The sequence below is a fragment of the Sturnira hondurensis genome, unplaced genomic scaffold (assembly GCF_014824575.4).
Source record: "Sturnira hondurensis isolate 20B ecotype Veracruz unplaced genomic scaffold, ASM1482457v3 Scaffold0019958, whole genome shotgun sequence".
NCBI classification, from domain to species: domain Eukaryota; kingdom Metazoa; phylum Chordata; class Mammalia; order Chiroptera; family Phyllostomidae; genus Sturnira; species Sturnira hondurensis.
This window is the reverse complement of record NW_028092589.1, coordinates 59,815-86,727: the sequence shown is the minus strand read 5'-3', so window position 1 is coordinate 86,727 and position 26,913 is coordinate 59,815. Positions and strand designations below refer to the sequence as shown.

The window sequence follows — 26,913 nt, the reverse complement described above, 5'->3', positions numbered from 1 at the left end:
CCACGAGATGGCAGCAGAGATGCACACTTGGAACATTTTTACATTGAACCCCATTGTAACAAAATTTTTTTAAAAATTCAAAGGATTGAAATTACATGAAGTTTCTTCCTTTCATTTTAGATAATCTAGAAATCAGTTGTAAAGGTCACTAGAAATGTCTTACATTTAGAAGTTATGAAATACATTTAAATATCTGTCAAAATTAATAATAATTTGAGTTAAAAATCATTTCAACTGAATAATATTTCAAATACATTAAAAATCTATGGTAAAACATAGTGATAAATCCACACATTAAGGGGAAACAGTTGAATATTAACATGTTTTGCACCCACACTACAAACCCAGAAAAATAAACTAAATCCTGGAAAGTAGAAGAATAGAAAGAGGCAAGGACAGATGTCTGGAAGGGTATATACTTAAAACAATAGCAGCTATTACCTGTTTGGGTGAGATTTTGAATTCATTTTTGTCTTTCTGTATAATTCAAGTCAGCTGCCACAAAAATAGAAAAGCATTCGCAGTTTGGGTAATAAAACAGTACAAGAGGAAAACTGGCATAATTTAAGAATAAATAGACTGCTGTGGTAACAACACCACAGGCCTTTTTCTCTGCTCTCCCAGCCCAATCTCCTCCCTCAGAGGGGCCCCTTTTCCAAAGTGCACTTTTTGTGTGTGCAAATGCAGCCCAGCAGAGAGGAAATGACAGGCCAAGACCTGAAAGAGCAGAGCACTGCTGGGCAGCACAGCCTGAGGGGGAACTTGCCCTGGGGCTGCTTCACTTGGGGGGGGGGGGCTCACAGCCAAGATGCTTCACAACTAAGCAGCAGCAGCAGCACTGGGTTGACCCACACAGGTGCTGCTTCATGATTCACCTGGAACAACACTGAGCTTCCTAACAGCCACGCTGCACTCACACCCATTAGTACCAAAACACAGCTATTTGCACTAAATAGAGTTTCCTTCTTCCCCAGACCCCAACTCTGGAACGCCTCCTGGCATTGACTTGGACCCAATGACCATCAGTTCACAGACACCAGATGCCACAGACAGACTCAGGACCAGACACAGGCCCTAGACTCCAGAACCTGGGCCCCAGAGCAGATCCAGAACCAAGAGATGGACCCCAGCCCCGGCCCCAATCCCAAAACTGTCCCCACAACCCAGGCCAGACCATTGATCCTGAGTGCCAGACCCCAGACGCCAGAGACTGATGGCAAATGCTGGACACCAGATTCCAAACATCAGAGATAAGAGCCAGAGCTGCACATGGACCCTCCACACACCCACCCAGGACATGAAGCTGCACCCAAAGAGACTCCAGATCCAAGACACACAGACATAGCTTGAACCCCAGACCACAGACCCAGGAGACAGAACCCAGATCTGGAACCAGGACCCCACAGCCAGACTCCACAGCTGCAGCTGGACAATGGAGCCCAGGTGCCACCTGCAGGAGTGGGACTGAGTCCTAAAGAACATTCCTCAGAGAGTCTGAGCAGCTGGCTCGCAAATATTTTTCATGCCAGAATAAGTGTACAAGAGAGGAAAATAACTCTCAGCACTGCTAAATTTTACCAACCCTCAAAGAAATAGACCAAAAAGGCTGACAGAGCAAAAAATAATAATGATGCTTACTCTTGCCGGGAGAAGTCCATGATCTCTCAGAGGCTGCACTTTCCAGAAGTTAGTGTCCTGGCCATGAATGTCACATGGCCAGCTCACAAAACCAGTCACATGAATAAAAATTATTTTTGTCCTATCTTCTAAGTTCTAACAGCTGGAATAACAATCAAATTCACATAATCCGATTAATGGGGGGTTTCCAACGTCTAATACATGGGCAAGGGAAAATCATATTAAAATGAATACCAAACATAATGAGGTAATATTGAGCCTATAGGGTATTTTGGAAAATGGAAGAACAGAGTCTGAGATTTCAAAAGTCAAGTAGGGGACATGCAGGTTATTTCGAAAAAAAGGCAGCATACGTGCCAGGTCAATTTCTGTTGGGCAACTCCCACAACTTTAAGACACAAGGAGTATAGGAAGACAGTCAACAAGCTCCTGCTAGGAGTCTTACTGTCTGAAGCTGAGGTGATGGTGCTGAAGCTCTCTTCCTAAACCAAGCTGTGGCAACTAAACCTCTTAGGAAGAAATGAGATGACAATCTTAAGGAATTTTTCAGTCTTCCCTTTCTTAACGGCCAGTTTAACAACAACATGCCAACTGCAAAATGCTGGCCCTCTTGTGACCGCCCCTGATACTTTACATAGAAGTTTTATATCCACAAGCTACATGAGTACATTGTTCCATATTTCACTTACATGACCATTCAGTTTTGAGAATCAGTTACTTTACTTAAATTGTTAAATCGTGCTTAAGTAAACGGTGACATGCATGTACTCCCCAAATTCACTCCCTATTAAATACCTGACTGCTTGCTTATGTGGTGGGGAAACAACCTTTCCTGGAACCTCAAGAATCTTTGAGCTGCTCTAATAATCCAACAGGTATGACACAGATTAGCAAGTGAAAATAGCCAAGTGTCAAACATACAGAGGCGTGGGAACTTCACTCACACGAAAGAGTCAGGAACCCCAGTGCAGACGAGCATCAGAAATAGAATGGGCCCCGGCTGGTGTGGCTCAGTGGATTGAGTGCCAGCCTGGGACCAAAGAGCCTCTGGTTCGATTCCCAGTCAGGGCACACGCCTGGGTTGTGGGCCAGGTCCCAGCAGGGAGTGTGCGAGAGGCAACCACACACTGATGTTTCTCTCCCTCTCTGCCTCCCTTCCCCCCAAAAAAATAAATAAATAAAATAGACCCTAAAACAAGGAAAATACAGAGAAGTCATCCATCCAGGCCCCTCCTCTCTCTCCCCTGCTCATCCCGGTCTCCGTATTGTTCTGGGGTCCACACCCCGACCCCTGGACAGGAAAGGAACAGGGCAGAGCTGCTGGGCAGCTCCCTTACCCTGTCCTCAGCTTCCCTGCCTGGCACCCGAGGGAGGCCTGGGCAGAGGGCACCTGGGAGACCACAGATTCTGACGTAGCCGCCAGGACCCTCTGATCACAGTGTACGGGACCCGCTTACTGAGGGAACATGAACTAACAAACGGACGATGGCAGGAGGAGGTCGGGACTTGCGAGAGGCCCACTGACGCCTGGCTTTGGCCCCGGAGGGTCGGGTGGGGCTCTGACACTCGGGCCCCTCTGCAGTCCTCTGCCTGCAGGCGCCACCCCGCCCCCACCCAGCGCTGTAGCTGGCACTGGACGGGACGCTCGCTGCCCAGGGACAGTAATCCTGCAGCCACGGGGCGCGTCGGCACGTGGGGCTGCTGCGCACACGGTCACCAGTTCTCCAGGGCGGAGCCCGCCTGAAGGAGTGAAGATCCTGCAGAGAGACAGGTGCGAGCCCAGGTCTCCCACTTGTGTGCTCAGGCGACAGGCCCGCCCGGCCCGGCGCTTGGCCAGGAGCCACTGGAGCTCGTTGCGTGGGTCCTTCGGTCTCCACGTGGCCGGGGACCGGCAGCAATCTCTAGCAGCAGGAAGGAAAGTGGAGCGGCCCTGGCCCAGGGTTCCAGAATGACGCAGCCTGCGGCCAGATGGAGGCTCTCACCCTGTGCCCTTCCCCCAGTCACAGCACGCGGCATTTCCACCTGGATCCCCCCACCCCTGTCCCCCCCAAGTTCCCCGACACACGGAACGAGAAGCTGCCGCCAACGCAGGAGCTGCTCTCCCCCACTCCCCCGCCCCTCCCCGGTGTGAAAATACAGATCTTTTCCTTTTTTCTTTTTTTAAGAAAGCTCCATTGCTCTCCTGTCCTGTGAGGTCAAAGGGGAAAAACAGGGCAAGGTGGGAAACAGACTTCGGACACGGAATCTGCTGGCACCTTGACCCTGGACTTCTTAGCCTCCGGCTTGTGAGAAGAAAATTCCCGTTGCTGGGTAGCTGCCGGGCTCTGGTCTGAGGCTGCCGCCCCTGCAGTGAGGCCCCCAGCGCCAGTGCAGCCCCGCAGCCACCTGTGGGGTGGGGGCTTGTGAGCGGGAAGGACTGGCTGGGCGGTGACCCAGTGGCTGCCCCCCCACAGAAAAGGTGGGGCATATGTGTTATTGCTTTAAGCCCTTAAATGTTGGGGTGGCCTGCGACACATCAATAAGGGACTGATACACGTGGACACCCTCCCAGTTGTTTGCAGATAAAATAAGCTGAAACAACAAAAAACCTGAAAATGAAAAAAAATACTAGTGGCACAGATATCCACTGAAAATGGCTCTCTCTGGGGCCCTGGCCAGGCCGCTCAGGGGGTTGGGGCGTCGCCCTGGTGCGTGGAGGTTGCTGGATTGATCCTGGACCAGGGCACACGCAAGAAAGCACCCACGGTGCGTAAACAAGTCACACTCGCTCACTCTCCGTCTCTCTCTCTCCTTCCCTCTTTCTCCCCACCTTCCTCACTCTCTAAAATCAATCAATTAAAAAAATGGTAAAGAAAAGGAAGTGGCTTTTCTGTCCTAACCCGGGACTAACCTTCAGAGGACGCAGCAAACGCCGAGGAAGCCGCGGGACGTGCAGCTGGGCCTCCCTTCATCACGCCGAGGCCCTTCGGTGTCCAGCCGGTGGATCCCTTCTCCAGGTCCCTCCACAGGGCTCCCAGCTCTCAGCACCTCTCCTCCAGGCCCTCCGTGTCTTCCGCCCACTCTCCCAGCCACAGCCCCGCGGCCAGCAAGCTGCGGCTGGGGTCGCCGCCGTCTCACAGCCACTTCATCTCCAAGTACTCGTTAGGGCCCCACCGGAGGCCTCTCCGTGGCCTCTAGTGAAGAAGCTCCTTTGCTCGCTTCGCTGTGGTTGTTGACCTCCTTCCAGGGCACCTGCCCTCTACCTACGAAGTCTCTCTTTTCACCTTCTCAAAATCTGCTTCCCTTCCACCTTGGCATCTGGCCTCAGCGCTGTCAGTGAGCTTCGTGAGAACCAAGCACGACACTCTGCTCGGGCCGAACGGCTCCCCACTCACACACTGAGGTCCTAGCCCCCCGTTGCTCAGAAGGCGACTGTTTTGTAAGACTAGACTTTTAGGGACTTCCGCCAAGATGGAGGCATAGGTGGAAACACTGTGCCTTCTCCCACAACCAAGTTTGAACACAACAAAGGTTTGGAGAACTAGGACACACCCAAAGACCAGAAAACGGAATTATACGGGAGTCCGACAACTACGAACCGTTCAATGGGGTCGGTAAGAGAGGCGGAGCCAGCAGCAGAGCAGGGTCGGGCAGGACAGATCCCCCGACCTAGGCGCGCAGGCAGCCCGGACCCAGTCGGGGTGTGGGGCAGACTGACCGCGGTCGCACATTCGTGCACAGTGAGATGGACCACGCAGGCCCCAGGGGGCGAACCCAGTGGTGGAGGGCTGATGGCGGTGGCACACTCGCGTGCAGTGGAACGAAACGCGTGGGCCTGGTGACGGTGGTGGCTGCGGCGCCAAGGCCGCGGCGGCAGGAGGCAGACAGGAAGCCATTGTCCCTCTTTGACCCCGCCCCCACATACAATGTCACAACCCAGCGACTTAGTTGCCCTGCTCTAGTGAACACTTTAGGGCTCCGATCCTGCTACGGAACCGGCACAAACAGCCCAAAAGATGGCGCAAGAAGAACTCAAAGTCCCAGAGCCAATAACTCTAAGCGACCGAGAAATTGCCAGCCTCTCAGAAGCACAATTCAAGACACTATTTATCAGGATGCTCACAGAACTGGTTGATTATAGTCACAAATTAGAGGAACATATGAAGGCTAAACTAATTGAAATGAAGGGAGATGCACAGGAAACCAATAGTGATGGAAAGGAAACTGGGACTCAAATCAATGGAATGGACCAGAAGGAAGAACAAAACATCCCACCAGAAAGGAATGAAGAAATGAGAATTCAAAAAAATGAGGAGAGGCTTAGGAACCTCCAGGACATCTTTAAACGTTCCAACATCCGGATTATAGGGGTACCAGAAGGGGGAAAGAAACAGCCACGAGTGGAAAACTTATTTGAACAAATAATAAAGGAGAACTTCCCCAGTCTGGCAAAGGAAATAGACTTCCAGGAAATCCAGGAAGCTCAGAGAGTCCCAAAGAAGTTGGACCCAAGAAGGAACACACCAAGGCACATCATAATTACATTAGCCAAGACTAAAATGAAGGAGAGAATCCTAGAAGCAGCAAGGGATAAGGGGACAGTCACCTACAAAGGAGTACCCATCAGACTGTCAGCTGATTTCTCAAAAGAGACCTTACAGGCAAGAAGGGGCTGGAAAGAAGTATTCCAAGTCATGAAATCCAAAGACCTACAGCCAAGATTGCTTTATCCAGCAAAACTTTCATTTAGAATGGAAGGACAGATCAAGTGCTTCTCAGATAAGGTCAAGTTCAAGGAGTTCATCATCACCAAGCCCTTATTATATGACATGCTAAAGGGACTTATATAAGGAAAAGAAGATGAAAAATATGAACAGTGAAAGGACAGCAATCACACAGTTATTAACAACCACACCTAAAACAAAAGCAAACCAAGAGGACAGCTAGATCAGGAGTGGAACCATAGAAATGAAGAACACATGGAGGGTTAGAAACAGGGGGGTGGGAGGAGGAGAAGGGGGGAGAAGGCACAGAAAATAGCATAGATGGTAGGCAGAAAATAGCTAGGGGGGAGGGCGAGAATAGTGGGGGAAATATAGAATCCAAAGAACTTGAGACACATGGTTATAAACTAAGGGGGGGGAGAATGGTGGGGAGGGGTGCGGGTGGAGGGGATTGAAGGGGGGGAATAGAACAACTGTAATGGTATAATCAATAAAATATATTTAAAAAAAGACTAGACTTCTAAAGAGATAATTAGGGTAAACTGAGATCACACAGGTGGGCCTTTCCTTACAAGAAAAGGAGATGAGGACTCAGCCAGAGGCAGCGAGAAGGTCATGCGGAAACATGGCGAGGAGATAAACATCTGCAGGCCAAGGTCAGAAGCCTCAGAAGAACCCAACCTGGCCAACATCTTGAACTTGGACTTCTTGCCTCCAGACCAGTGAGGAAATAAATGCCCTCTCTGAGCCAAACCTTCCCCAGCACTGAAGTGTGGCTACAAACTCGCTGTGTGACTTTCAACAAGTGACACCACCCCTCTGGGCTTTCCCGAGTGTCCGTGGAAGAGATGACTGTAGAAAGGGACTCCGCGAGGACCTCCAGTTCAGGTCTAAGCAGGATCTGGACTGAGAAATGATTTCCCTCTGCGGGGAGTGAATGCGCCTCTTCCTCAAGTCTATCCACCCTCAGCTTGTCAGTTTGCACCTTGTTCACAGACCCTTGCTGAGGTTCCGTTCAAACGTCTGGCTTCCTGAACTCCTACTGCGTGTCTCCTCAGCCAGGCAGCAGGGCACGTGTCTCTTCTTTCCCAGCAAAGGCTCTGTGCACAGGCTCCGCTCACATGCCACCCACCCCACCCACCAACCCTGCCAGGGTGCCCATCAGCCCCATGCTGCCCCAGTCAGCAAGGTGAGCCCTGGGCGTGGGCTGGGTCAGCTCTGGCCCTTCCCTTCTCTTGTCCAGGAATCCCAAGCTGAAGACGCTGCTGGCCACCGGGGCCTGGAACTTCAGAAGTGAGTGGACCCTGAGCACCTGTGTGGGGACCTGCTCACTGGCCAGAGGGGCCTCTGGTTAGGGAGTCAGGCTGGGCTGGGGTGTGGCCAGGGGAGGGTCTGACCTTGCTTCTGGGCTGTTGGTGCCCCACTGGGAGGGCTGGGGAGTGGGCTTGAGGAGTCCAGGGTCTGAGAAGACAGCACAGCGATTCTGACCTGCTCAGGCCTCAGAACCCCCCTCCAAGAAACGGGTCGGTAGCAGGCCCCAGCCAAGCCCAGGCACCACACCATGTTCCCACACTCTGAGCTCAGGAACAGGGTGTCTCGCCTGAGAAATTCTGCCCCACTTCTGACTGTCAAAGGCAGTCTGTGATATTGAGCTTGGGTGCCAAAATGTTGGCATTTTGGATGATTTATGGAGGCACTGGAGTGGGTCCTCAGGAACGAGTCTCTTCCCAGCTAGAGACTTGGTCCCCAGCTTCCAGTGCCGTCCCTGCAGGAGCCTGGAGCTCAGTGTCCCTAAGGCTGCTATGCTCTTGGGAGAAGACCCCAGGACGTCACAGCCCCTCCACAGAGACAGGGAGGGAGGAGGCCAGGCGGAACCCCGCGTGGCAAGTGGTAGGCATCCAGGGAACGAGGAGGGCCCCCTTCTGTGGCTGTCAGGCAGCCTCTTTTGAGGAACCTCATGGGAGTACGGCAGGACAGCCCAGTGCGGCACGGAGAAGCCGCGATGCTGTTTCTCAGGGTGCTCTCATGCTCCTGGGTCGGCTTTCCTGTCCTGCCCCTGCTGAGGGCAGACCAGACCTCAGTGTGGCCTCTCGGCTGGTACGAGACCCGGCAAACCAATGGCAGGACCTCACACAAGCTGGTGGCTAGTGGGGAGGCTCTGTGAGCTCCAGTTTCCAGCCAAAACGCACCCATTTCCTACACACACACACACACACACACACACATACACACACTTCCTTCAGGCTGTGGAGGGGAGCTTTGGCTCCCAGTCACTGATGGACCTTCTGGAAATGGCGCTCAGAGGTAGGGGTGCCGGTCAGGACAGAAGCTCCCCACCCACCGCCACCCCGTCTCAGGAAAGGGCAGGTTCGGTGTCACACTGGGTCCCGGTTTCCGCTGGCCTCTCCCTCACGGAGCAGGGCAGATGCTTCTCACAAGCCCCGTCTAGGTTTGAAGGTCAAGAGCAGCAAAAACCCTACCTTACAACACATTTTACTCAGCTGAGCCCACACCCCTGTGGTGGGAGGGGAACATCTGGGACTTCAGTAGCCTTTCCACAGCAAAAGGGACCTCGCTGGGCACTTGAGTCACAGTCCCCGTGCCACACAGGATCTGGCCCCCACTGATATGGAAGACGGCGGGTACCAGGGAAGCCGGCCCAGAGGGGCACATAAGCACCTCCCTCAGCTGGGAGGTGAAGGGCCGGAGCCCAGCGGGCAGTGCCCCGGCCTGTGCTCTGGACGCTGGTTGGGAGGCCTCTGTGCTCTGCCTTCCACGCCCAGCGCTTCGCGCCGGTGGTACGTCTGGCCAGAGAGGCGTCTTTGCCACACGTGCATTCAAGTGACACAGAACCTGGCAGGGGACCTGACCTCCGCCCTCAGAAAGCTCCAGTCTGATGGGAGTCATACAGACCAGCAAAGAGAAGCAAGCAGGATAGAGTGCGTGCCGCTCCGTCCAGGCGTGCTCAGCGGGGGCAGGGCCACGGGCAGGCCCAAGCCTCAGCTCTGGGGATGGGAGCCCTCCTCACGGTAGGGTGGCACCCCGGCCGCCTCCAGCAACGCAGAGGCGTTTTCAGACCGGAAGGCTGTCGGGAGCAGGTGGTCCAGCGCACAGTGCTGGTACAGAAGGAACCCGCAGAGGAAAGAAGGCACTCGGGTCCCAGATCATCAACAATGTGCGTCAGGCAGTCTGGTGTGTCTGACGTCCTGTTCAGTGGTCTTCCCATTTCTGCACAAAAACAGAACATCTATGTCTTCCCTTGGGTCACAAGGAAAAATAAGTGTGCAGAAACTCACTAGAGGGGCCCGTGTGGTCAGGGCGAGGAGTTCCCCGATTTCCCCATGTCACCTGCGCATCTGTGGACTTGTGACGGTGCAGGGTGCAGCTCAGCAGCACGTGTGACCTGCTGATAGAAGGTCTTGACTTCGACTTCCCACCAGAAGGCAGCCCAGGCCCAGAGAGTTGGGAGATGCCATGTGTCTGTCCCTCCCCAGGAGCCCAGGCCAGGCTGAAGACAGAAGGCTGGGGCGGCCAGACGAGGGGCCCAGAGAGGCCTCGCATCACTGGCAGGGCGGGGGGGGGGGGGGGGTGGGGGGGGGGGGGGGGGGGGGGGGGGGGGGGGCTGGGTTTCTGCTGCGTTTGCTGGAGGTTGGGACGTTTGCACGTGAGATTGTGCTGGTAAGAACGGTGCAGCAGAGACAAACCCCAGGACTTCAGAGAGGCCCTTCACTTGGGGTCTGTGGCACAGTCAAGCCCAGATGGAGGCAAATGAGGGCCAGGGTGACAAAGCACGCCACAGTCACCTGCGTGGACAAAGCCAATCTGTGGATTTGTCTAGGGATGTGCAGGTCAGTGCCCAATGGGGGTGGACCCTGGGTCCTCTGGGGTGAGGACACCCTTAGCCACCAGGTGGCAGCAGGGGACAGGAGGCAAGGCCAGGACTCCAGAAACCAGGAATGGCTGCTCCAGTGGAGGCACCTGGTTGGGGTTCGGCTGGGTGTGACTGTCCCCCTGTATCTGAGACCAGCTTGGGCTGGTCTGGCCACAGAAGGACTGTCCTTGCTTCTGGCAAGGACACGGTGGCGTTGCCAGGCCTCAGGGACTGCCCTGCTCCTCACCCCTCCCTCCTCCCAGGCCGCCCATCCCTGGGTGCAGCTGCCAGCCCAGGCCTCCTGTGCACCGCCCCCACCCCCAGTCTCCCTCAGCCAGGTGCACCAGCCCCGAAGGCCCCCCCACCTCTGCTGGCCTGAGTCCCTGGGCTGCAAGCCAGATGCCAACCCATGTGGCTCATCGATTGGAGGGGAACTGACCCCCAAAACAAAGACTCAGAACCAGCCCAGAGCAAGCCACTGTGACCCACAAGCCAGAGGCCCCTGGTACCACCATCCTTCCCCCCTGACCAGGGTCACAGTGCCCCTCATCTGTGCCCACTCCCAGTACCATTTGTTGCCCACCCTCAGCAGCACCTCAGCCTGTGGCTGAGCAGTGCCCCCTGGAGGGCAAGGTGAGGACACACGCCCACCGTCCCACCTCCCCCTGGCAGGTCCTGATGGGCAGGTCGGCCCGCCCCCACCCCCACCCGCCCCTGGCCGGGCCGCCGTGAGACATAAAGCCGGCCAAGGCGGCTCCCGAGGAGCCTCTGCAGTCCACCATGAAGGGGAGAGGCACCCTCCTGCTGGTGGCGGTGCTCGTGTTCTGCCTCTGCGGTGAGTCTGTGTGGACAGCTGCCTCCAGCACACTGCAGCGGCGAGGGGGGGGGTGCCTAGCAAGCTAGAAATCCAGACACCGGCCCCCCACAGTGGAGGGTGCCCACCTTCCCAGGCACCCCAGCCCTCCTCCATCCCAGAACACAGCCCCTGACGACTCTAAGCCCCAGGCTAGCCTCTCACGGAGGGGGGTCCCCCCCACCAGGAGCTTGGCTCCCCTTTTTCTGCAGCCCAGGGATCAGAGTGAAGACAGGAAGCTGAGGCTAGGGTCCCAGGTGGGGTCTGCGGGGAGGTGGGTTTGGGGGTGCTGTGGAGAAAGATCAGGGGAAGGTAAGGCTGGGTAAGCATGGGGGGACACCTGGCGCAAGTGAGGCAGGCCTTGATGGGGGGTCTGGACACCACGGAGGTTGGAGGCCTGGGGCGGCTAGGGGCCAGGGCTAGATTCCCCCAGTCCTGGCCTCATTCTGCCCCCCCCCACTAAGGGCGGGCCTTGGGGGAGGACAACAGTGAGTTTTTCATGGAATTCCTGCAAACGCTGCTGGTGGGGTCCACTGACGAGCTCTACCAGGGGCCCCTGGGCAAGTATGAAGTCAACGCCGACTCAAAGGCAGCACTGGTGGAGCTGAAGTCCTGCATAGACGGCCTGCAGCCCACGCACAAGGCGGCACTGGTCACGCTGCTGGTACCGTGTCTGGGGCACCCCACTTCCCACAGCCCTGCTCCCCAGGCCCTCCGTCCCAAGACACCCCATGCTGCCTCACCAGGAGGGGCGACACCGCAGGCCTCACTGCCCACAGGGCAACCGGCTGCCCCTGCACACTGCCCCCCAGTGGTGGGAGCCCACCGTCCCCCAGCGGGTGGCCTGCACCCGTGCTCCCGACGGAGCTGTGGCCGGTCACCAGGAGGGACCCACCTGTGTCTGCCTTCCAGGTGCAAGTTCTGGGCAGTGAGGATGACGCCTAGCGGACCCCAGACGTGGCCACATGCAGCCACGGCTGCACGCCCACACCCCTCCCCCACGCGTGACCTCCTTCTCGACTTCTCCACCAATAAACTTCCTGCAGCTCAGGCTCTGGCTCCATCTCTTCCCACACGCAGGGGCACCACCACACGCACACTAGTGCACATATGTGAGGCACACATGTGCAAGCTCCCCACACAGAGGGCAGCCAGCAATGCGAAGCCAGTCTGAGGCCCATGGAGGCTGGAGGACAGAGGAGAGTGACAGGCGGGGACACATGTGGACAGGAGAGGGTCCCCAGTGGAGTGGGGAACGGGCTCGGAGCAGGCCGGGCAGAGCCCAGACCCAGGAGGGGCCCAGCTGGGAGGGGCGCACGCCCTGGGCCAGTCAGCTGCCCCAGTCCACTCTCGGCGGGGTCCAGGGGCCAGAGCAGGCTCTCCCCACAAAGCCACCCAAGGAAAGAGCCTGGAAGAGCCCCAAGCCCCGGGGGGGGGGGCCCAGCAAAGGCTAGACAGCTGTGCCAGCCTATGAGGACCCTGAGTCTGAGGGGCCGACAGCTCCCCTCCAGCCCTGGTCCAGGACCCCAGGACCCTCCCTGCCTCTGTTTCCCCTGCTCAGTGGTCTCCGAGGACAGACCTCCGCAGGCCCAACTCTGGCCCTCAAGGCCTCTGCCTTGGGCCACCTGGCTCTGGGTCCCCACGAGCTCGCCATGCCCTTTTGGGTGACAAGGAGCAGAGTGAAGTCCTAGGACCCCCCCAGAGCCACACTGGCAAGGTGCAGGGGGTGGGGGTCCCTCCAGGAGAGGCCATTGTCTCCCTCACACAGACAGGAATCTAGAACTCGCTCCCCCAGAGCCACATTCCAGAGCTCAGGGGCCGGGCCCCACCCCAACGCCCCAGCCCCCGTGGGAGAGGAGACGGGCAGACTCCTTGCATGCCGCTTTCTGCGGAACTCCGGCACCAAGGACAGTGCAACGGGGCCGCCTCTGAGGGGGCTCTGTTCAGAGGCTGCTCTGAGTGCTGCACCCAGACCCAAGAGGCAAGGGCCCCTCCAGAGGGACCCGGGCCCACCCCAGAGTGCAGCCTCAGCCTACTGCCCCCTGCTCCTGCCCAGCCATGCCCAGCAGCCTCTGAGTGGGAGTAACTAGCCAGACACCCAGAGCCAGTGAGGGGCGGTCCAAGAGGCCCCGAAGAGAGCTGGTCTGGGCTTGTGTCCGGGTATCTGAGGCCACTGCCTTGGGCGCTGGTGAGGGCAGAGCAAACCCACAACTCCAAACAGAAGCTTCCACAGCCCTTAGGTCCGTTTGCAGCTTGCGACCCTGCTGAGGAGTGGGTGGGAACACCGGCAAGGGGGTGGGGGGCACGGGGGGGGGCCCTCCAGCCTTTCCTCACCCTCCTGTCCGCACACAGAGCCACCATGGTGGAGGAAGTATGGGTGGGAAGCTGGAGGCCCCATCGCCCCCGGGGGCCCATCATGGCCCTGTACAGCAGCCCGGGGCCCAAGTACCTGGTTCCACCTACCACAGGTAGGTGCCTGGGAGCCAGGTCTGGGGTGAGTCTGGGCTGGGCAGGCCTGGGGCTCATCTGGGCTGTAGGGCATCAGCCCCTCGGCATTCAACAGGGTGGGGGAAAGGTCAGGGTCTGGCTCCAAACCACTGAGAGCCCCGCCCCCGCAGGCTTTGTGAAGCACACGCCCACCAAGCTGCGTGCACCCGCCTACAGCTTCCGCGGGGCCCCCATGCTGCTGGCAGAGAACTGCTCCCCAGGGCCTCGCTACAGCGTGAACCCCAAGATACTGAAGACGGGCAAGGACTACGGCCCCGCCTTCTCCATCCTGGGGCGCTACTGCACCAAGACCATGCTGACCCCCGGCCCCGGTGCGTGACATTGCCCCTGCCTCGGCCACCCCACCGTACCTCTGAGCCAGCGTGTGAGAGAGCACAGCCACCACCCTCCTCCAGGGGCGTGACCACCAGGCCCCTCGGAGGCACTGCTGCCTCGGGGAAGCCTCTGAGACACCTGAAAGGCTCACCTGGCTGTCCTGGGCCCCTGCCCCCACCCCGCAGCATCTCCCCTCCCAACCCCCTGACCCCTCGCTGTCACCACCCCCACCACCCTCACCACCCAAGCTGGGGCTGGAGGCCGGGTGCCCACGATGTCAGGGGTTGTCCTTGAGGCCCCTGCACCAACCAGGTGAGTGCAGGACAGCCCCGGCCCTGCCAGCACCCCTCTGCTGCTTCCCTCCTGTAGGCGACTACTTTCCAGAGAGATCTACCAAGTATGTGTTCGACTCAGCACCCAGCCACTCCATTTCTGCCCGGACCAGGACCTTCCGCGTGGACAGTACCCCAGGTCCGTGGCAGCCCTGAAAGCCCCACCGCCTGGGTGGGGTCTGCAGGGGTGGGGGAGACTCAGTGCTGGCGCCCCCCCCCGCCCCCCCGCAGGCCCCGCCGCCTACATGCTGCCTGCCGTGATGGGGCCGCACTCTGTGGGCAAGCCCTCCCAGCCCTCCTTTTCCATCAAGGGCCGCAGCAAGTTGGGCAGCTTCAGCGACGACCTGCACAAGGCAAGGCGCACGGGGGCGGGGGGCAGAGCGTGCCCCGAGACTAACCCTCGTGGTCCCTTTCCCAGGACCCAGCCTCCACCAGCTCGGCCCTGCCCCCCAAAGGCCTTCAGCGCCTCATCCTCTGGGGGCTGCCCCCTGCCGGTCACATCTGAGTGCCAAGGAGGGTTGGGCAGGGAAGGGGTCTGCAGAGCCTTGAGCGTGGGCAAGGGCAGAGGGCGGTGCGGGACCAGGGGAGCTGGGGACCAGGGGTGGCAACCAGTAGATACCCCAGTTACACTGGTGTCCCCTCCTGTCCAGTCGGGCCTCACAGGACAGCATCCTGGCCCAGAAAAGGGGCCTCTCATGCATACAGCAGGGTGAGCCCGGGCTGCCACTTGCTGGGTGTCCCTGCCACTGTGAGGCTGACTTTGAGGACGACGCCCCACACAGACAGGGCCTCGCAGCACCGGGCTGCACCCCACAGAGAGCTCGGAGTCAGAGGGGCCCCTGGCACGGGCACAGAGACCCAGGGCCTGAGATCTGACGCCCAGCATTGGCTTCTTGCCCTCTGGGGTCACAAGCCCAGGCAGGCAGAGCCTGTCTGAGCCCCTCTGGCCCCCCAGACCCCAGGCCCCGCAGCCTACCACCAGACCGACGTGCAGGTGACCAAGCTGAAGGCTCCACAGTACACCATCGCTGCCCGTGTGGAACCCCCCGGGGACAAGACCCTCAAGCCAGGGCCAGGGGCCCACAGCCCTGAGAAGGTCAGAAAGGCAGAGCGGGGGGGGGGCGGTGTCGGGGGGGGGGTAGTGTGGGAAGAGGGGGTAGGGCCAGGGGTGACCTGCCCCTGACGGGGTGGGGTTGGGGGGCCTGCTGGTGCACTTCTGGCACCTGGTTCCTCCCCCGGCAGGCAGGCTCCTTGTCCCAGACACTTAATGCTACTGAGCACTTGCCACATAGCAGGTCTTGTGTCTAAACTTGGCAATGTGACCTTCATGCTGGTCATCATCCTGGGGACAGTAAAGCCATCAGCAAGTCCAGCCTGAGAGAGAAGAGCCTGTGGGGGGCAGGCGGGGGGCCAGCCCCTCTCACAGCCTCTTCTCTCCCAGGTGACAATGACCAAGCCCTGTGCTCCCATCATCACCTTCGGCATCAAACACTCCGATTACATGACGCCCCTGCTCGTGCAAACGGACTAGCCCGGCCCTGTAGCCCTGCACACGTGTCCCAGCTGCAGGCCTGGGCTGTGGGCGCAGGACACTGCCCCACTGAGCGGTGGCCGCCTGGCCCTGCAGGGTCCACCACACTTGTTTGGAGACTTGTGACATTTTTCTATTCTAATTTTGTTTGCTAATTTTCTTTCCTGCTGTGCTCACATATTTAATAAATCATGATTCCATTAGCAATGGGCTTGTCTTGGGGGGCAGGGTCAAGTCTTCCGAGAGGGCTCAGGATCGCGGACGCCCAGCCTGTTCCCCCCGATTTCACCTCGGGCAGGGCGGATCCCATGAGTTTAGACTCCTGATGGCCACACCAGCCTGCCCCCCCCAATGGAGGGGTCTCCCCAAGAGGAGGGGTCTGTGCCCCTCCCCTCTAATCTGGACTGGAGCCTGTGACCCCCTCAACAAAGTGATATAGGTGTTCCCTGGGGTCACACCACACAGCACACAGAGCAGGCAGCTTCCACCCAGACCTTGCTCACCTTCTGCAACAGCAGCATTTGCGAGGCTGTGGGCAGCATCCCGGCCCTCAGCTCGCCCCAGCCCTCGGCCCTCACCTGCTGCCAAGTGAGTGAGCCTTCAGGTGCCAGCCCCCAACCCATCTCAAGTCCCAACCACAGTGACTGTGAGACATGAGTCACTACTGACATTCAAGTGACTGGGTTTCAAGGTGATCGGTGACACATCACAGACAGGCAAGAAGCGCAGGAGGCAAGCAAGGAAAGTGCCAGCTGGTGACACCATACAGGGCGCTCAGGGCTGAATCTGGAAGAGGCAGTCATCCCCCACCCCGTCTGAGCTACAGAGGTGGCAGGGAAGGCACAAGCCAGGAGATGCAGGGACCCAGGAGAGCCAAAGACCCCTCTGCGCCCCTGGTGTCCCAAGGACCAGGGTCAGCGCCACACAAAACCCTCCAGAGCCCCCAAGGAAATGAGGAGGCTGTTTGTTCCAAAATTTTTAAAGAGGCTTTATTATTTTTAGAGAGGGGGAAGGGAGAGAAACAATGTGCGGTTGCCCCTCAAGTGCCCACTACTGGGGACCTGGCCCATCACCCAGGCATGTGCCCTGACTGGGAATTGAACCAGCGACCCTTTGGTTTATAAGCCAGCACTCAATCCACTGAGCCACACCAGTCAGGGCTGTTTATTCCAAACTTTTATGGTTCAGTGTTTTGTCATCAAATCATGGGACAGGGCCTGGCCATCTGTCCCCATGTGACACAGACTGGTCTTGGGGATCAGTGTCAGCAAACCCCTCCTGCCCCCAGGATCAAGCACTGAGTGCACATGGCTGAGGAAGAGGGTACAGCCCACAGGACACCCGACTCTGACTGAGTTGCCAACCCCACTAACACAATGACGAGAAACAAGAAGCAAAACAGAAAGGAGCTAACCCCCAGGCTCCCAAACAGAAGTGTCTCGAAAGAGCAGCAACCCAAGGACAGAGAGCACAGAACCTGCACTCCTAGTCTGCAATGGCAACGAGTGGGCACAGCCACCCTCAGTGGTGACCTGGTGCCAGGCCAAGCCTTGTTCTCAGGGTGTGAGGCTGGCACCAGAGGCCCAGGAAGGGGTGGGGGGCGGGCGCTCAGGTCCACGTGTCTGCAGTATGGACTCTGCAGTGAGGAGGCGTGTAGGCAGCCACCGTGCTGCTTGGTAAAGCTCTGGACAAGTCCCCATTCACTCGAGATGGGCTGGGGACTGAACCAAAGCCGAGGTGCACAGGGTCACTGGTGAGCAGGGCAGCATCCTGGGGCTGAACCATCAGGGGAAGCAGCCTGAGACAGAGGCAGGCTGGCAGCCTAGGTGGCAAGTGAGCATGTGCTGGACGGTGGGACAGACAGGGCAGAGCCCTCAGAAGTAAGGTGGGGTCCTCCTCCCCTGAGCTGGAGGGGCCCGTCCACGTGTGCATTAGAGAGGACACTGTGGTGACCATGCCAGGCCTGCTGGGAGGAGCAGTGGGAAGGCAGGAGCCAATAAGCCCATGGATGTGAGTACATCTGGGGTGACCACACAGGAGGGCAGGCAGGGGGTCACCTGTCCCAAGGCAGTGAGGGGGAGTGACTAGGAAGGCAGAGCGTGGGCATGAAGACAGGGAAGGACACCGAGGCCATGACAAGTCTCCATATGAAGACAAGGGCATTGGGGTCTCGCTGAGGGGGGAAGCAGCTGGCCTGGCTGGGCCTGGGGTCTGGTTTGTGGCTGGCCAAGTAGGCAGCCAGGGCCCAAGGACAGGTGGCCAGGGAGGACAGTCTGCAGAAGCTGCAGTGAGGGGCTGGCCCAGACCCCCCTCACAGCAAGGGGAAGCTCCCTGAGGGAGGCACAGCCTGGCTTGGTACAAAAGAAACAGCCTGGCGACCCTCGAGAAGTGACCTGTGGGTCCCACAAAGGGGGTCCTGCCAGGACACCAACACTCGGCCTGACTCTGAGCCCCCAGAGCCCCGTTTCCAGTGACCTGGCCTCTGGGACGCATCTTTGGGAAGATCCTCGTCCTGAGAAGGTGTGGGTCCCCACCCTGGGAGACACGGCTGCAGGATCCAAAAGGATGGGGCCCAGGGCCTCCAGCCGGAAACAAGTCCACGACTCCATCCTCACCCCTGCCTCTCCCCAACAGTCTGGCTTCAGACATGGGACAGGAGGGCAGGCAGAGGCCAAGTGAGGGGCCCTCAGCATGGGTCCACCCACGCACACAACCCTGGCCTGGAGTAGCTGCCACCCCTGGGCCAGGACTCAGGCGGAGAGGAGAAGCTGATCACAGCCTCATCCCCGCTCCTGTCAGATCCAGGAACCTCAGAGGCGAGCTGCGGCCTCACCCCAGTGGCCGTGGAGTAGAGGAGCCCTGCGGTGTCAGAAACCCCAGGGCTGGGGAAGGGCTGTCCACGGGTGGCCATGTCCGGGACTTCCAGACACTCTGCTCGGAGGTGGGCCCCGGCACACAGGGCTCCCACCACAGGGCTCCGACTCAGAGGCAGCAGGGCCTCCCAGCCCCACAGGAAGACTCCTAGACCACAGCCACCATTTCAAAGGAGTATTTTGTGGGACATCTGCCAGAGCCCTGGACACCAGGCAAGGGAGGCTCTGGCTGCCCCGGGCACCCACAGAGCCAGCTGCCCCAGCTCACGTCCTTGCCCTTGACAGGAGGTAGGAGAGGATGAAGAAGGCCACGATCAGGCCCATGGCCACACCGCACAGAAGCTTTCGGTTGTCTCGCCCAGACCGTGCCATCGTGGAAAAACGCTTCACGCTCCCTGTGAGCAGGCCTGTCACACTTGAGAAGTCCGAGTCCTGGGGGAGAAACCCAGCTCAGTCACCCAGGGCGGCACCTCCATGCCAACGCCGGGGCCTGGCAGCAGGCAGAGGGCAGAGCTGACAGAGGCCTGTGCCTGCTGCAGACCTTACCATGCCATCCAGGTACCGGTTCTGGTCCTCCGCATCCCTGTCGATGTCCAGGGCCAGCTGGTCGGAACACAGAGGGGTCAGGGTCAGGCCAGGGCCACACACTCGAGGGCACTTGACCCCCCAAAACCAGCAGACCCTGCCACCACCAGGGGTCAGGCCCAGTGCCACCCGGGCCTCACACAGGTGGGAAGTACAGAAAACCCTTCCAGGCCTCTACCCCCTCTGGTCCCATCGCAGGGTGCCAGCTGGAGGCAACAGTGGGCCACTACTGACCGCTTTGAGCCTGGTGACCTTGGAGGCCAGGCTGTCAGCCATGCGCAGGTTCTCCCGGTCTAGAATCTCCTCCACGGCACCGGAGCTCTGAGCTGCAGGGGGAGAGAGGCTGAGGGGCACGTCTGCCTGTGAGCCCTCGACCCCCACCTGGCAGCCCTTGGTGGCCTCAGGGCTCTGACTACAGTCCCATCTGGCCAAGCCTGACATCTGGGGGACCCAGGGTCCAGTGCAGACTTCACACATGTGGGCAGGCTACATGTGTCCACGCCCAGGCCGACAGGCAGGAACTCCCACAGGTACAGCCCCCCACAGTTCAGTCGAACGGCACTCAGGTGGTCTGTGGCAGCTCTAGACTGTCCCTCCACACACTGGTGTGCTTGCGACCTGTTCTCCAAAGTAAACAGTACAGGCTGGTGCGGACTAAGGAAGACTTAGGAAGGGCACCGAGAGGACAGCAGGCAGTGACCACCTGCACACTGAGTCCAAAGCAGTGACAAGTAACCTTGGAGGAAACCTCGCTCCCCAACAACAGAAGGGGGCTTGCGCCCCACCCGCCAGGCACAGGCTGGCTGGGATGCGAGAAAGGGCTGAGGCTGGTCACTCGGAATCCCTGCCGCACCAGCTGGGTGGAAACTACGGCCCCGCAGTGGCGGAGAACCAGATGCCTCAGTGAGACCCGATTCCAGGCCGTCACTGATGCCTACAGTCCCAGCGGCCACCTCACGTTCACCAGCTCCTGACGCTGAGGACAGCTTAGCAAGACCGGCATCGGCGCCCCACTCCGCCGATGAGAACAGGGGCTCCACGGGAAAACGGGGATCCCGGGACCCCTCCTCTACGAGCCCTGAGGAGGCCCTCCCACCACGCCGCCTCCGGGACGCGCGGACTGCGGCCCGGGGAAGGGTGGCCTCGCTGGAGTTGGAGGCGGCCTCGGGGCGTCGGGACCCTGCGCAGTCCGACTGGCCGGCCTCGCCCGCCACCCAGGGGTTCCTGGCGGGGCCCCCCAGGGGCGGGCTCCTGCGGACAGAGGCATGGATGTGGGCCGGCCCCGTACCCCCTGGCTCCGCTCTCCTGCGCTCACCCCGAGCCCAGTCGGCCATCGTGCTGGCCCCGTCCCCCGGCCCCGGGTCCACCACAACCTCCCGCGACGTGGCACCGTCCCGCAGAGGGGCTTCCGGCGACGCCCCTTCCGCCTCGGGCCGCCGACTTCCGGCTGAGGTCGGGCTGGGGTGTGCGGGGGGCACCGAGAGGACCCCTTAGACAGGAACTGCCTGTGAGCTCCCGGCGCTCGGGGGTCACTCTTCTCCGCGCCAGGGACCGGCTGACCGGCGCCGGCTGCGTCCGGCCTCCCCCGGCCGCAGAGCGGAGATAGGCGTGGCCACGGGCGCGCGCAGGCGCGAAGCGCCCTGGTGGGAGTGGCGGTGCGGGGCGATCGGAGCCGGCGTTTTTCGCCTTTGCACAACTTAGTCGCTCGACAAACGATTGTTGCATAAGTTACTCCGCCTCCCGCCGCAGTGAGGCGTTCGCTGTATGTCATGACTCCTCCCAACCGCTCAAAGATGGGAATCTTTACTGGCTCTGTCTTTCAAAAGAGTAAACTGGGTGGGCCAGACAGTGCACCTGGGGTGCACAGCTAGGGCGTTCCGCAAGTGACCAAGCTCGGCCTCCGTCCTGATCTCCTCTTCCCACACTCTCCTTTCTCCCACTAGGCCAATCCCACCTTTCCACGGGCTGTTCCTTCTGCCTTCGGTGACTTTCCCCCACATCCTTTTCCTGCCTCATTTCTTATCCGGTGTCGGCGAAACCGCCCTTGGCAGATCCCTTGGCAGCCCACCAGGAAGCCGAGTCGGAATCCCCTCTCAAAACCTCATTCTCCACCCCCGGGTCCGGCCCAAAAAGCGCTGAAGGGGGTCACTGTTCAGCTCAAGGGCGACTGGGGCCTCGAGGTCGGCAATTGCCAACTTTGGTTTCGAAGCCCCGGGCTGCCACAGCCACCTGAAGGCGCGCGCGCGCCGGGCTCTGCCTCCACCACGCGCAGCCAGACCCCGCCCCGCGGCGCCGCGCACGCAGGTCCCGGCCTCTCCCGCGCGCAGAGCCGGGGCGGGGCGGGTGGACTCCGGCCCGGAACCGAGCCGCGAAGCCCCTCCCGCCCCCTCTGCGCCGGGTTCCGGGGGCGCCATGGAACCCCGAGTGGTTGCGGATGCCGTGGAGACGGGGGAGGAGGACGTGATCCTGGAGGCTCTACGTGCATACAACCGGGAGGTGAGCGGGACCGTGGCGATGGGACGCTGGAGGCGGAGGGAGCAGGGTGGGGCATGCGTGTACCCGCGGAGGTACAGGAGTGGGACCGAGGGAGGACGCGCGGCAGGGCGGGGCGCCGGGGCTGCGAAGAGTTGCTAGGGAGCTGGTCGGGTGCATACCTGGAGGCAGGTGTGTAGGGTGGGGCTCTGTTCAGAGCGGTGCCTGCGGCCTGTGCTCTCTGAGCCTCTGGGTCTCTCCACAGAACTCCCAGAGCTTCACGTTTGATGCTGCCCAACAGGAGGACAGAAAGGTGGGTGCCGACCGAGGGGCCAAGGGATAGGGACGAGTGGCTCCTGGTAGAGGGGCCTGGTGGAGCCGCCCTTGTCTACCCACAGAGACTGGCGGAACTGCTGGTTTCGGTCCTGGAGCAGAGCTTGCCGCCCTCCCGCCGTGTCACCTGGCTGCAGAGCATTCGCATCCTGTCCAGGGACCGTGGCTGCCTAGACCCCTTCACCAGCCGCCAGAGTCTGCAAGCCCTTGCTTGCTATGCCGGCATCTCCGCTGCCAGGGGATCGGTCCCTGAGCCCCTGGACATGGACGTGGTACTCGAGTCCCTCAAGTGCCTATGCAATGTCGTGCTCAGCAGCCCCAGGGCTCAGGTGCTGGCTGCAGAAGCTCGCCTGGTGGTGAGGCTGGCGGAGCGCGTGGGGCTGCACTGCCAGGGCAGTTTCCCCCACGAAGTCCAGCTCTTCGACTTGCGCCTGCTGTTCCTGCTTACAGCGCTCCGCACAGACGTGCGCCAGCAGCTGTTCCAGGAGCTGCAGGGCGTGCACCTGCTGACTGGGGCGCTGCAGCAGACGCTGGCAGTGGCCCCGGGACAGAGCCCTCCTGAGCTCCTCCCTTCCCAGGAGACGGAGCGGGCCATGGAGATCCTCAAGGTTCTCTTCAACATCACTTTTGACTCTGTCAAGAGAGAAGTGGATGAGGTGAGGGCTGACCTGAACCCATTGCTGGTGCTTGTGCTTAACAGGCTGGACATTTCATGGACTTGCCTCGCTGACTGTAAAGTGTCTGGGTGTCAGACACAGGCAGGGCAGGGGGAGCCCTCAGCCTGTTGGGAGGAGGCAAGAGGGCAGGTTTCTAAGGGAAGGAGGGCAGTGTGGGGAGAGGCTGCAGGCACCTTCCCACCACGAGACTGAGTGTGGGGCCAGAACACGGTGTGACGTCAAGGGATCCATCACCACTGTTGACAGGGTATGGTGTGCACTGGAGCAGATGCAGTCAGCACACGGGGTCCTGGTGTGGGGCAGGCAGCCTCCGTTGGCAGGTGGGACAGGTGTGGCTCTGTCACAGGAGCCCCTTTCTCTTTGGTCAGGAAGACGCTGCCCTTTATCGGCGCCTGGGCACCCTCCTGCGGCACTGTGTGATGGTCACCACTGCTGGAGACCGCACAGAGGAGTTCCATGGGTGAGGTGGGGCCCATCACACTGGAGGGAGGTGCGCTCCCTGTCTGGGTGGGGAACCGGGCTCCACCCTAGAGGGTCTTCGTCCATCTGGGTGGGTCCAGACATCGGTGTGTTCCCCAAGTTCCCGAGGGCCCTGGCAGTCGCAGTGCATTCTGGACCAGAGCCAGGAGCAGGGGAGGGAACGTGCCTCTGACCTTGGGCAGTGGCAGTGGGCGGTGTAGCATCTGCAGGGCACTCACCCCCATTCTCGGTGACGTGTGCTAGGGCAGATCCTGGGTGTCCAGGGATGGCCTGTGATGTGTCAGTCCAGACAGAGGGTGGCAGGTGGGGTGTCCACAGACAGTGCCCTCCTTGGGGACCCACCCCACTGCGTGTACCCCTAAGGTGGTGCCCCCTCTGCTGCAGATGCAGACAATGGCTCCCATCCCGTGGTGTAGCCCTGACCGGATGCACCAGGGACTGTACTGCACCAGGGGACCGGACTTACCAACCCCCACCTTCATCTGTCCCCAGCCACACAGTGAACCTCCTGGGGAACTTGCCCCTCCAGTGTCTGGATGTGCTCCTGAGCCTGGAGCCGCACCAGGACTCCGTGCAGGTCCTGGGAGTGAGCATGGATGCGGTCAGCGCCCTTCTCAGCTTCCTGGAGAAGCGTCTGCACCAGGTGGGCAGGGGCTTCCGAGGGGCTCTGGCTTTCCCAAGCAGCTGTGACCCCTGCTTTGGCCAAGTCCCCCTGGTAAGGGGAGGCTGCTCCGCAGCAGTGTACCTGGCAATTCTCCCAGCTGCCCCTCAGTCTAGCAGGCAGGAAAGACCCCCTCCCTGAGAAGCAGGCAGACCTGCCCATACACACTTGAAGATTTCCTTTCTGGAACTGAGTTTGCAGAGTCTAGCAGAGTCCTTGTTTCTGAGACCTGCTTGCAGGTCCCTCTTGAGTGGTCCTGAGAGGCCCCCCAGTCCCTGCTGGTGACCCTAGACTCTTTAGTATTGTGGTGCTCAGGCAACCCTTGGGAGGCAGCATCAGCTGTCCCGTGAGCACAGCAGCCCCCAGCTGGAGGCCCCTGGTGCCTGTGGCTGCATGGGGGACACTGGCCGGCTCCAGGCGGCCCCTCTGGGACCTTGCGGACATCTGGGGCTGTGTAGTCACAGCGAGGTTCCCCGTGAGCTGGGTCACATGTGCCTGGCATTGTACATGCTGGCCGTGATCGTCTGACCTGCCGCTACTAGTGTCCGGGGGTGGGGACAGGAGCTCCCTGCTGTGCGAGCTCCTGCTGTGCATCTGTGAAACCCACAGAGTAGGGGTTTTGTTCTTGCTTTTTAGGCCACTGTTTTCTGAGGGCAACTTGCATGTCAGTGGCTCCCAGCTTTACACACTGCCCTTCGCCACACCCCGGTCAGTGAGGGAGGAAGTTAGAGCAGTGGAGACACAGGGCATGCAGCTGGCCTCTGGAGTTAGGATCCACCCCAGTCCCTCTCGAAGCGGACACCCACTGCCCACTCTCAGCCCTCGGTGGGGTCCCTTTTCTGGGCTGCCTGCCAGGATTGTGCGGTCGGGGCATGTGCCGTCCTGCGCTGATTCAGGCTCCTCTGCAGACGCACAGGCTGAAGGAGAGCGTGGCCCCGGTGCTGAGTGTGCTGACTGAGTGTGCCCGCATGCACCGCCCCGCCAGGAAGTTCCTGAAGGCCCAGGTATGGCAGAGGGGCCGAGGGTGGGGGGGCCTGGTCACCCCAGTTGCTGCAGGCCCAGGCTGATGGACACCTGCCCCCAGGTACTGCCCCCCCTGAGGGACGTGAAGACCCGGCCCGAGGTGGGGGAGCAGCTGCGGAACAAGCTCGTTCGCCTCATGACGCACCTGGACACAGACGTGAAGAGGGTAGCTGCGGAGTTCCTGTTCGTCCTGTGCTCCGAAAGTGGTGAGTGTGGGGCGGCTGTGCACCCACCCCAGCCGCGGGCGCACACTGACCTCTGCTTTGCCCTCAGTGCCCCGCTTCATCAAGTACACGGGCTACGGGAACGCGGCCGGCCTCCTGGCCGCCCGGGGCCTCATGGCGGGGGGCCGGCCCGAGGGCCAGTACTCGGAGGACGAGGACACAGACACTGAGGAGTACAAGGAGGCCAAGGCCAGGTGTGTGCCCACACCCTTGGGCTTCCTCGGCCACCTGGGCCTGCCGCGGGTGGGCAGCGGAACCCGTGGGTGAGGCCCCTCAGAGCCGGGCACCGTCCCCGAGGGATGCGGTCCTAACAGCCGGAGTTCCTTCCGAGAACGGGCTGAAGGGGCTGGGCGGGCTGGGGGACCAGGCTTCTGCTGCAGGAGGCGGGGCTCTTCCCACAGTCACCTCGCCTGCCCTGCCCCACAGCCCCCCACCCCAGACTCACTAATGCCTTCCCCATGCCCCCCGCCTCGGGAAGCAGCATAAACCCGGTGACCGGGAGGGTGGAGGAGAAGCTGCCCAACCCCATGGAGGGCATGACAGAGGAGCAGAAGGAGCACGAGGCCATGAAGCTGGTGAACATGTTTGACAAGCTCTCCAGGTTCGCAGCCTGTCCTGTCTTATGAGACCCGGGAGGTGGGGTCAGAGGAGGCAAGGGGTTCCGGAAGTCCAGTGTCCATTGCTCTGGAGGGAACCCCCCCGGGCTAGAGCTGGGTTGAGACCAGCATTGTGTCCTTTGGGAAGAGAGCCCCAGGAGGACTGAGAGGCCCCCCGAGGCCTCAGCACCCTGGGTACCACAGCACTTAGGGCTCAGCCTGGCTGGCACCCAGAGCAGGAGCGGCCTGGGGGGCCATAGGGGGTGGTGGGGAGCAGGACACCCACCCACCGCCCCTCTGCTTGCAGGCACAGAGTCATCCAGCCCATGGGGGTGAGTCCCCGGGGCCACCTCACCTCTCTGCGGGACGCCATGTGTGAGAGCATGGAGGGCCAGCTCTCCTCCGACCCCGACTCGGACCCCGACTGAGGACGGCCACACTGTGCCCCCGTCAGAACCAGTGCTGCTTCCAGAGATGTCCTCGGGGTTCCTTTCCCCTCACTCCCCAAGTTTTGTCCCTGACCTGTTTCTGGCCCCATTCCTGGCCCCTGGGACTGGGAAGGGGTTGTGCTGCTGGCACTCGGCAAGCCCACCTGATTGCCTCCCACCAAGTGCTCTCTCTCTCTCTCAGCCAGGAGGCCGGGCGTTGGGGAACCAGGGCTGCTCGCTGGCCCAGGGCCAGGAGGTTGGCAGTGGCTCCACTGCAAAGGGGAAAGAACCCGCTGGAACCCACATGCTGATGGGAGGTGTGCTGTCTGCCCACCAGGCGCAGCCCACGGGCTCCGTCTGCCTTCCTGGTCCTGGCTCAGCCGCCTGCTGTGCCATCCATAGCCCCAAGTCCCCCCCCCCCCCCCCCCCCGGTTGTGGCCATGGCACCTTGGTCTCCCCCACTGGCGTGGGTCGTAAATACATAAGGAAAACACCGCTGGTGAGGCTGATCTGCGTCTGTCGTGTGCCACAGCAGCATCGTCCTGCGAGTGTCAGGAAGAACGTGTGTGTGCGTGCCTGTGCACACGCACGTGTGTGAGACTGTGTGTCGGATGCCCAGCAGGGGTGCCCTTCGTGCAAGCACTGGGCTGGCCAGAGTCCGTGGGTGACTCCAGCAGTACTCAGCTGTCCTGATGCGTTCCGTTAGAGTGCCCTGTGGCCACGGTCACGTCAGCGTGCATTAAAAAACAACTCACCAACATGGGTGGATTTTTGTGCAGCCATTTTAATGTGAAGCTGGAAGACAATGCG

The 26,913-nt window shown here is 60.3% G+C and overlaps 5 protein-coding genes across 6 annotated transcripts; 3 read left to right on the top strand and 2 right to left on the bottom strand.

The window, feature by feature from the left end:
- Positions 1-10,940: 10,940 nt before the first annotated feature.
- SCGB1C1 (secretoglobin family 1C member 1) lies at positions 10,941-12,110 on the top strand. Its single transcript, XM_037028472.1, has 3 exons — positions 10,941-11,047; positions 11,530-11,729; positions 11,978-12,110. Exons 1-3 carry the CDS (start codon positions 10,993-10,995, stop codon positions 12,008-12,010), a joined length of 288 nt encoding a protein of 95 aa, XP_036884367.1. The 5' UTR covers positions 10,941-10,992; the 3' UTR covers positions 12,011-12,110.
- Positions 12,111-13,424: 1,314 nt separating this feature from the next.
- On the top strand, positions 13,425-15,874 carry CIMAP1A (ciliary microtubule associated protein 1A). Its single transcript, XM_037028473.1, has 6 exons — positions 13,425-13,533; positions 13,684-13,884; positions 14,258-14,359; positions 14,452-14,588; positions 15,176-15,316; positions 15,662-15,874. The coding sequence occupies exons 1-6, from the start codon at positions 13,425-13,427 to the stop codon at positions 15,749-15,751; spliced, it is 780 nt and encodes a 259-aa protein (XP_036884368.1). The 3' UTR covers positions 15,752-15,874.
- Positions 15,875-16,845: 971 nt separating this feature from the next.
- On the bottom strand, positions 16,846-18,671 carry LOC118974904 (uncharacterized). Its single transcript, XM_037028476.1, has 2 exons — positions 17,372-18,671; positions 16,846-17,340 (listed from the first exon to the last, which is right to left on the bottom strand). Exons 1-2 carry the CDS (start codon positions 18,398-18,400, stop codon positions 17,308-17,310), a joined length of 1,062 nt encoding a protein of 353 aa, XP_036884371.1. The 5' UTR covers positions 18,401-18,671; the 3' UTR covers positions 16,846-17,307.
- Positions 18,672-18,784: 113 nt separating this feature from the next.
- On the bottom strand, positions 18,785-21,009 carry BET1L (Bet1 golgi vesicular membrane trafficking protein like). Of its 2 annotated transcripts, none has more exons than XM_037028481.1 (4): positions 20,525-21,009; positions 19,444-19,552; positions 19,171-19,227; positions 18,785-19,056 (listed from the first exon to the last, which is right to left on the bottom strand). In XM_037028481.1, the coding sequence occupies exons 1-4, from the start codon at positions 20,932-20,934 to the stop codon at positions 18,889-18,891; spliced, it is 744 nt and encodes a 247-aa protein (XP_036884376.1). In that variant the 5' UTR covers positions 20,935-21,009; the 3' UTR covers positions 18,785-18,888. The 2 variants fall into 2 exon arrangements, with proteins under 2 accessions (XP_036884376.1, XP_036884377.1); XM_037028482.1 differs by having other exon boundaries at positions 19,444-19,535; positions 20,525-20,638.
- Positions 21,010-21,027: 18 nt separating this feature from the next.
- Positions 21,028-26,835, top strand: RIC8A (RIC8 guanine nucleotide exchange factor A). The gene is made up of 10 exons (XM_037028474.1): positions 21,028-21,705; positions 21,947-21,994; positions 22,080-22,670; positions 23,060-23,151; positions 23,664-23,814; positions 24,741-24,836; positions 24,917-25,061; positions 25,129-25,273; positions 25,561-25,680; positions 25,983-26,835. The coding sequence occupies exons 1-10, from the start codon at positions 21,622-21,624 to the stop codon at positions 26,101-26,103; spliced, it is 1,593 nt and encodes a 530-aa protein (XP_036884369.1). The 5' UTR covers positions 21,028-21,621; the 3' UTR covers positions 26,104-26,835.
- The last annotated feature ends 78 nt before the right edge of the window (positions 26,836-26,913 follow it).

What these genes read in the sequence shown, in the direction of transcription:
- SCGB1C1 (XM_037028472.1), top strand. Translation starts at nt 10,993, where the DNA reads ATGAAGGGGAGAGGCACCCTCCTGCTGGTGGCGGTGCTCGTGTTCTGC. An exon ending in GCTCGTGTTCTGCCTCTGCG is followed by an intron (nt 11,048 to 11,529) that starts GTGAGTCTGTGT and finishes CCCCCCACTAAG; the next exon opens with GGCGGGCCTTGGGGGAGGAC. An exon ending in CGGCACTGGTCACGCTGCTG is followed by an intron (nt 11,730 to 11,977) that starts GTACCGTGTCTG and finishes TCTGCCTTCCAG; the next exon opens with GTGCAAGTTCTGGGCAGTGA.
- CIMAP1A (XM_037028473.1), top strand. Translation starts at nt 13,425, where the DNA reads ATGGTGGAGGAAGTATGGGTGGGAAGCTGGAGGCCCCATCGCCCCCGG. An exon ending in CATGCTGACCCCCGGCCCCG is followed by an intron (nt 13,885 to 14,257) that starts GTGCGTGACATT and finishes TCCCTCCTGTAG; the next exon opens with GCGACTACTTTCCAGAGAGA. An exon ending in CCGCGTGGACAGTACCCCAG is followed by an intron (nt 14,360 to 14,451) that starts GTCCGTGGCAGC and finishes GCCCCCCCGCAG; the next exon opens with GCCCCGCCGCCTACATGCTG.
- LOC118974904 (XM_037028476.1), bottom strand. Translation starts at nt 18,400, where the DNA reads ATGTCTGAAGCCAGACTGTTGGGGAGAGGCAGGGGTGAGGATGGAGTC. An exon ending in GCAGAGTCCATACTGCAGAC is followed by an intron (nt 17,341 to 17,371) that starts ACGTGGACCTGA and finishes CCCCCCACCCCT; the next exon opens with TCCTGGGCCTCTGGTGCCAG.
- BET1L (XM_037028481.1), bottom strand. Translation starts at nt 20,934, where the DNA reads ATGCAACAATCGTTTGTCGAGCGACTAAGTTGTGCAAAGGCGAAAAAC. An exon ending in AGGTCACCAGGCTCAAAGCG is followed by an intron (nt 19,228 to 19,443) that starts GTCAGTAGTGGC and finishes TGTTCCGACCAG; the next exon opens with CTGGCCCTGGACATCGACAG. An exon ending in ACCGGTACCTGGATGGCATG is followed by an intron (nt 19,057 to 19,170) that starts GTAAGGTCTGCA and finishes TTTCTCCCCCAG; the next exon opens with GACTCGGACTTCTCAAGTGT.
- RIC8A (XM_037028474.1), top strand. Translation starts at nt 21,622, where the DNA reads ATGGAACCCCGAGTGGTTGCGGATGCCGTGGAGACGGGGGAGGAGGAC. An exon ending in CGTCCTGTGCTCCGAAAGTG is followed by an intron (nt 25,062 to 25,128) that starts GTGAGTGTGGGG and finishes CTTTGCCCTCAG; the next exon opens with TGCCCCGCTTCATCAAGTAC. An exon ending in TACAAGGAGGCCAAGGCCAG is followed by an intron (nt 25,274 to 25,560) that starts GTGTGTGCCCAC and finishes CTCGGGAAGCAG; the next exon opens with CATAAACCCGGTGACCGGGA.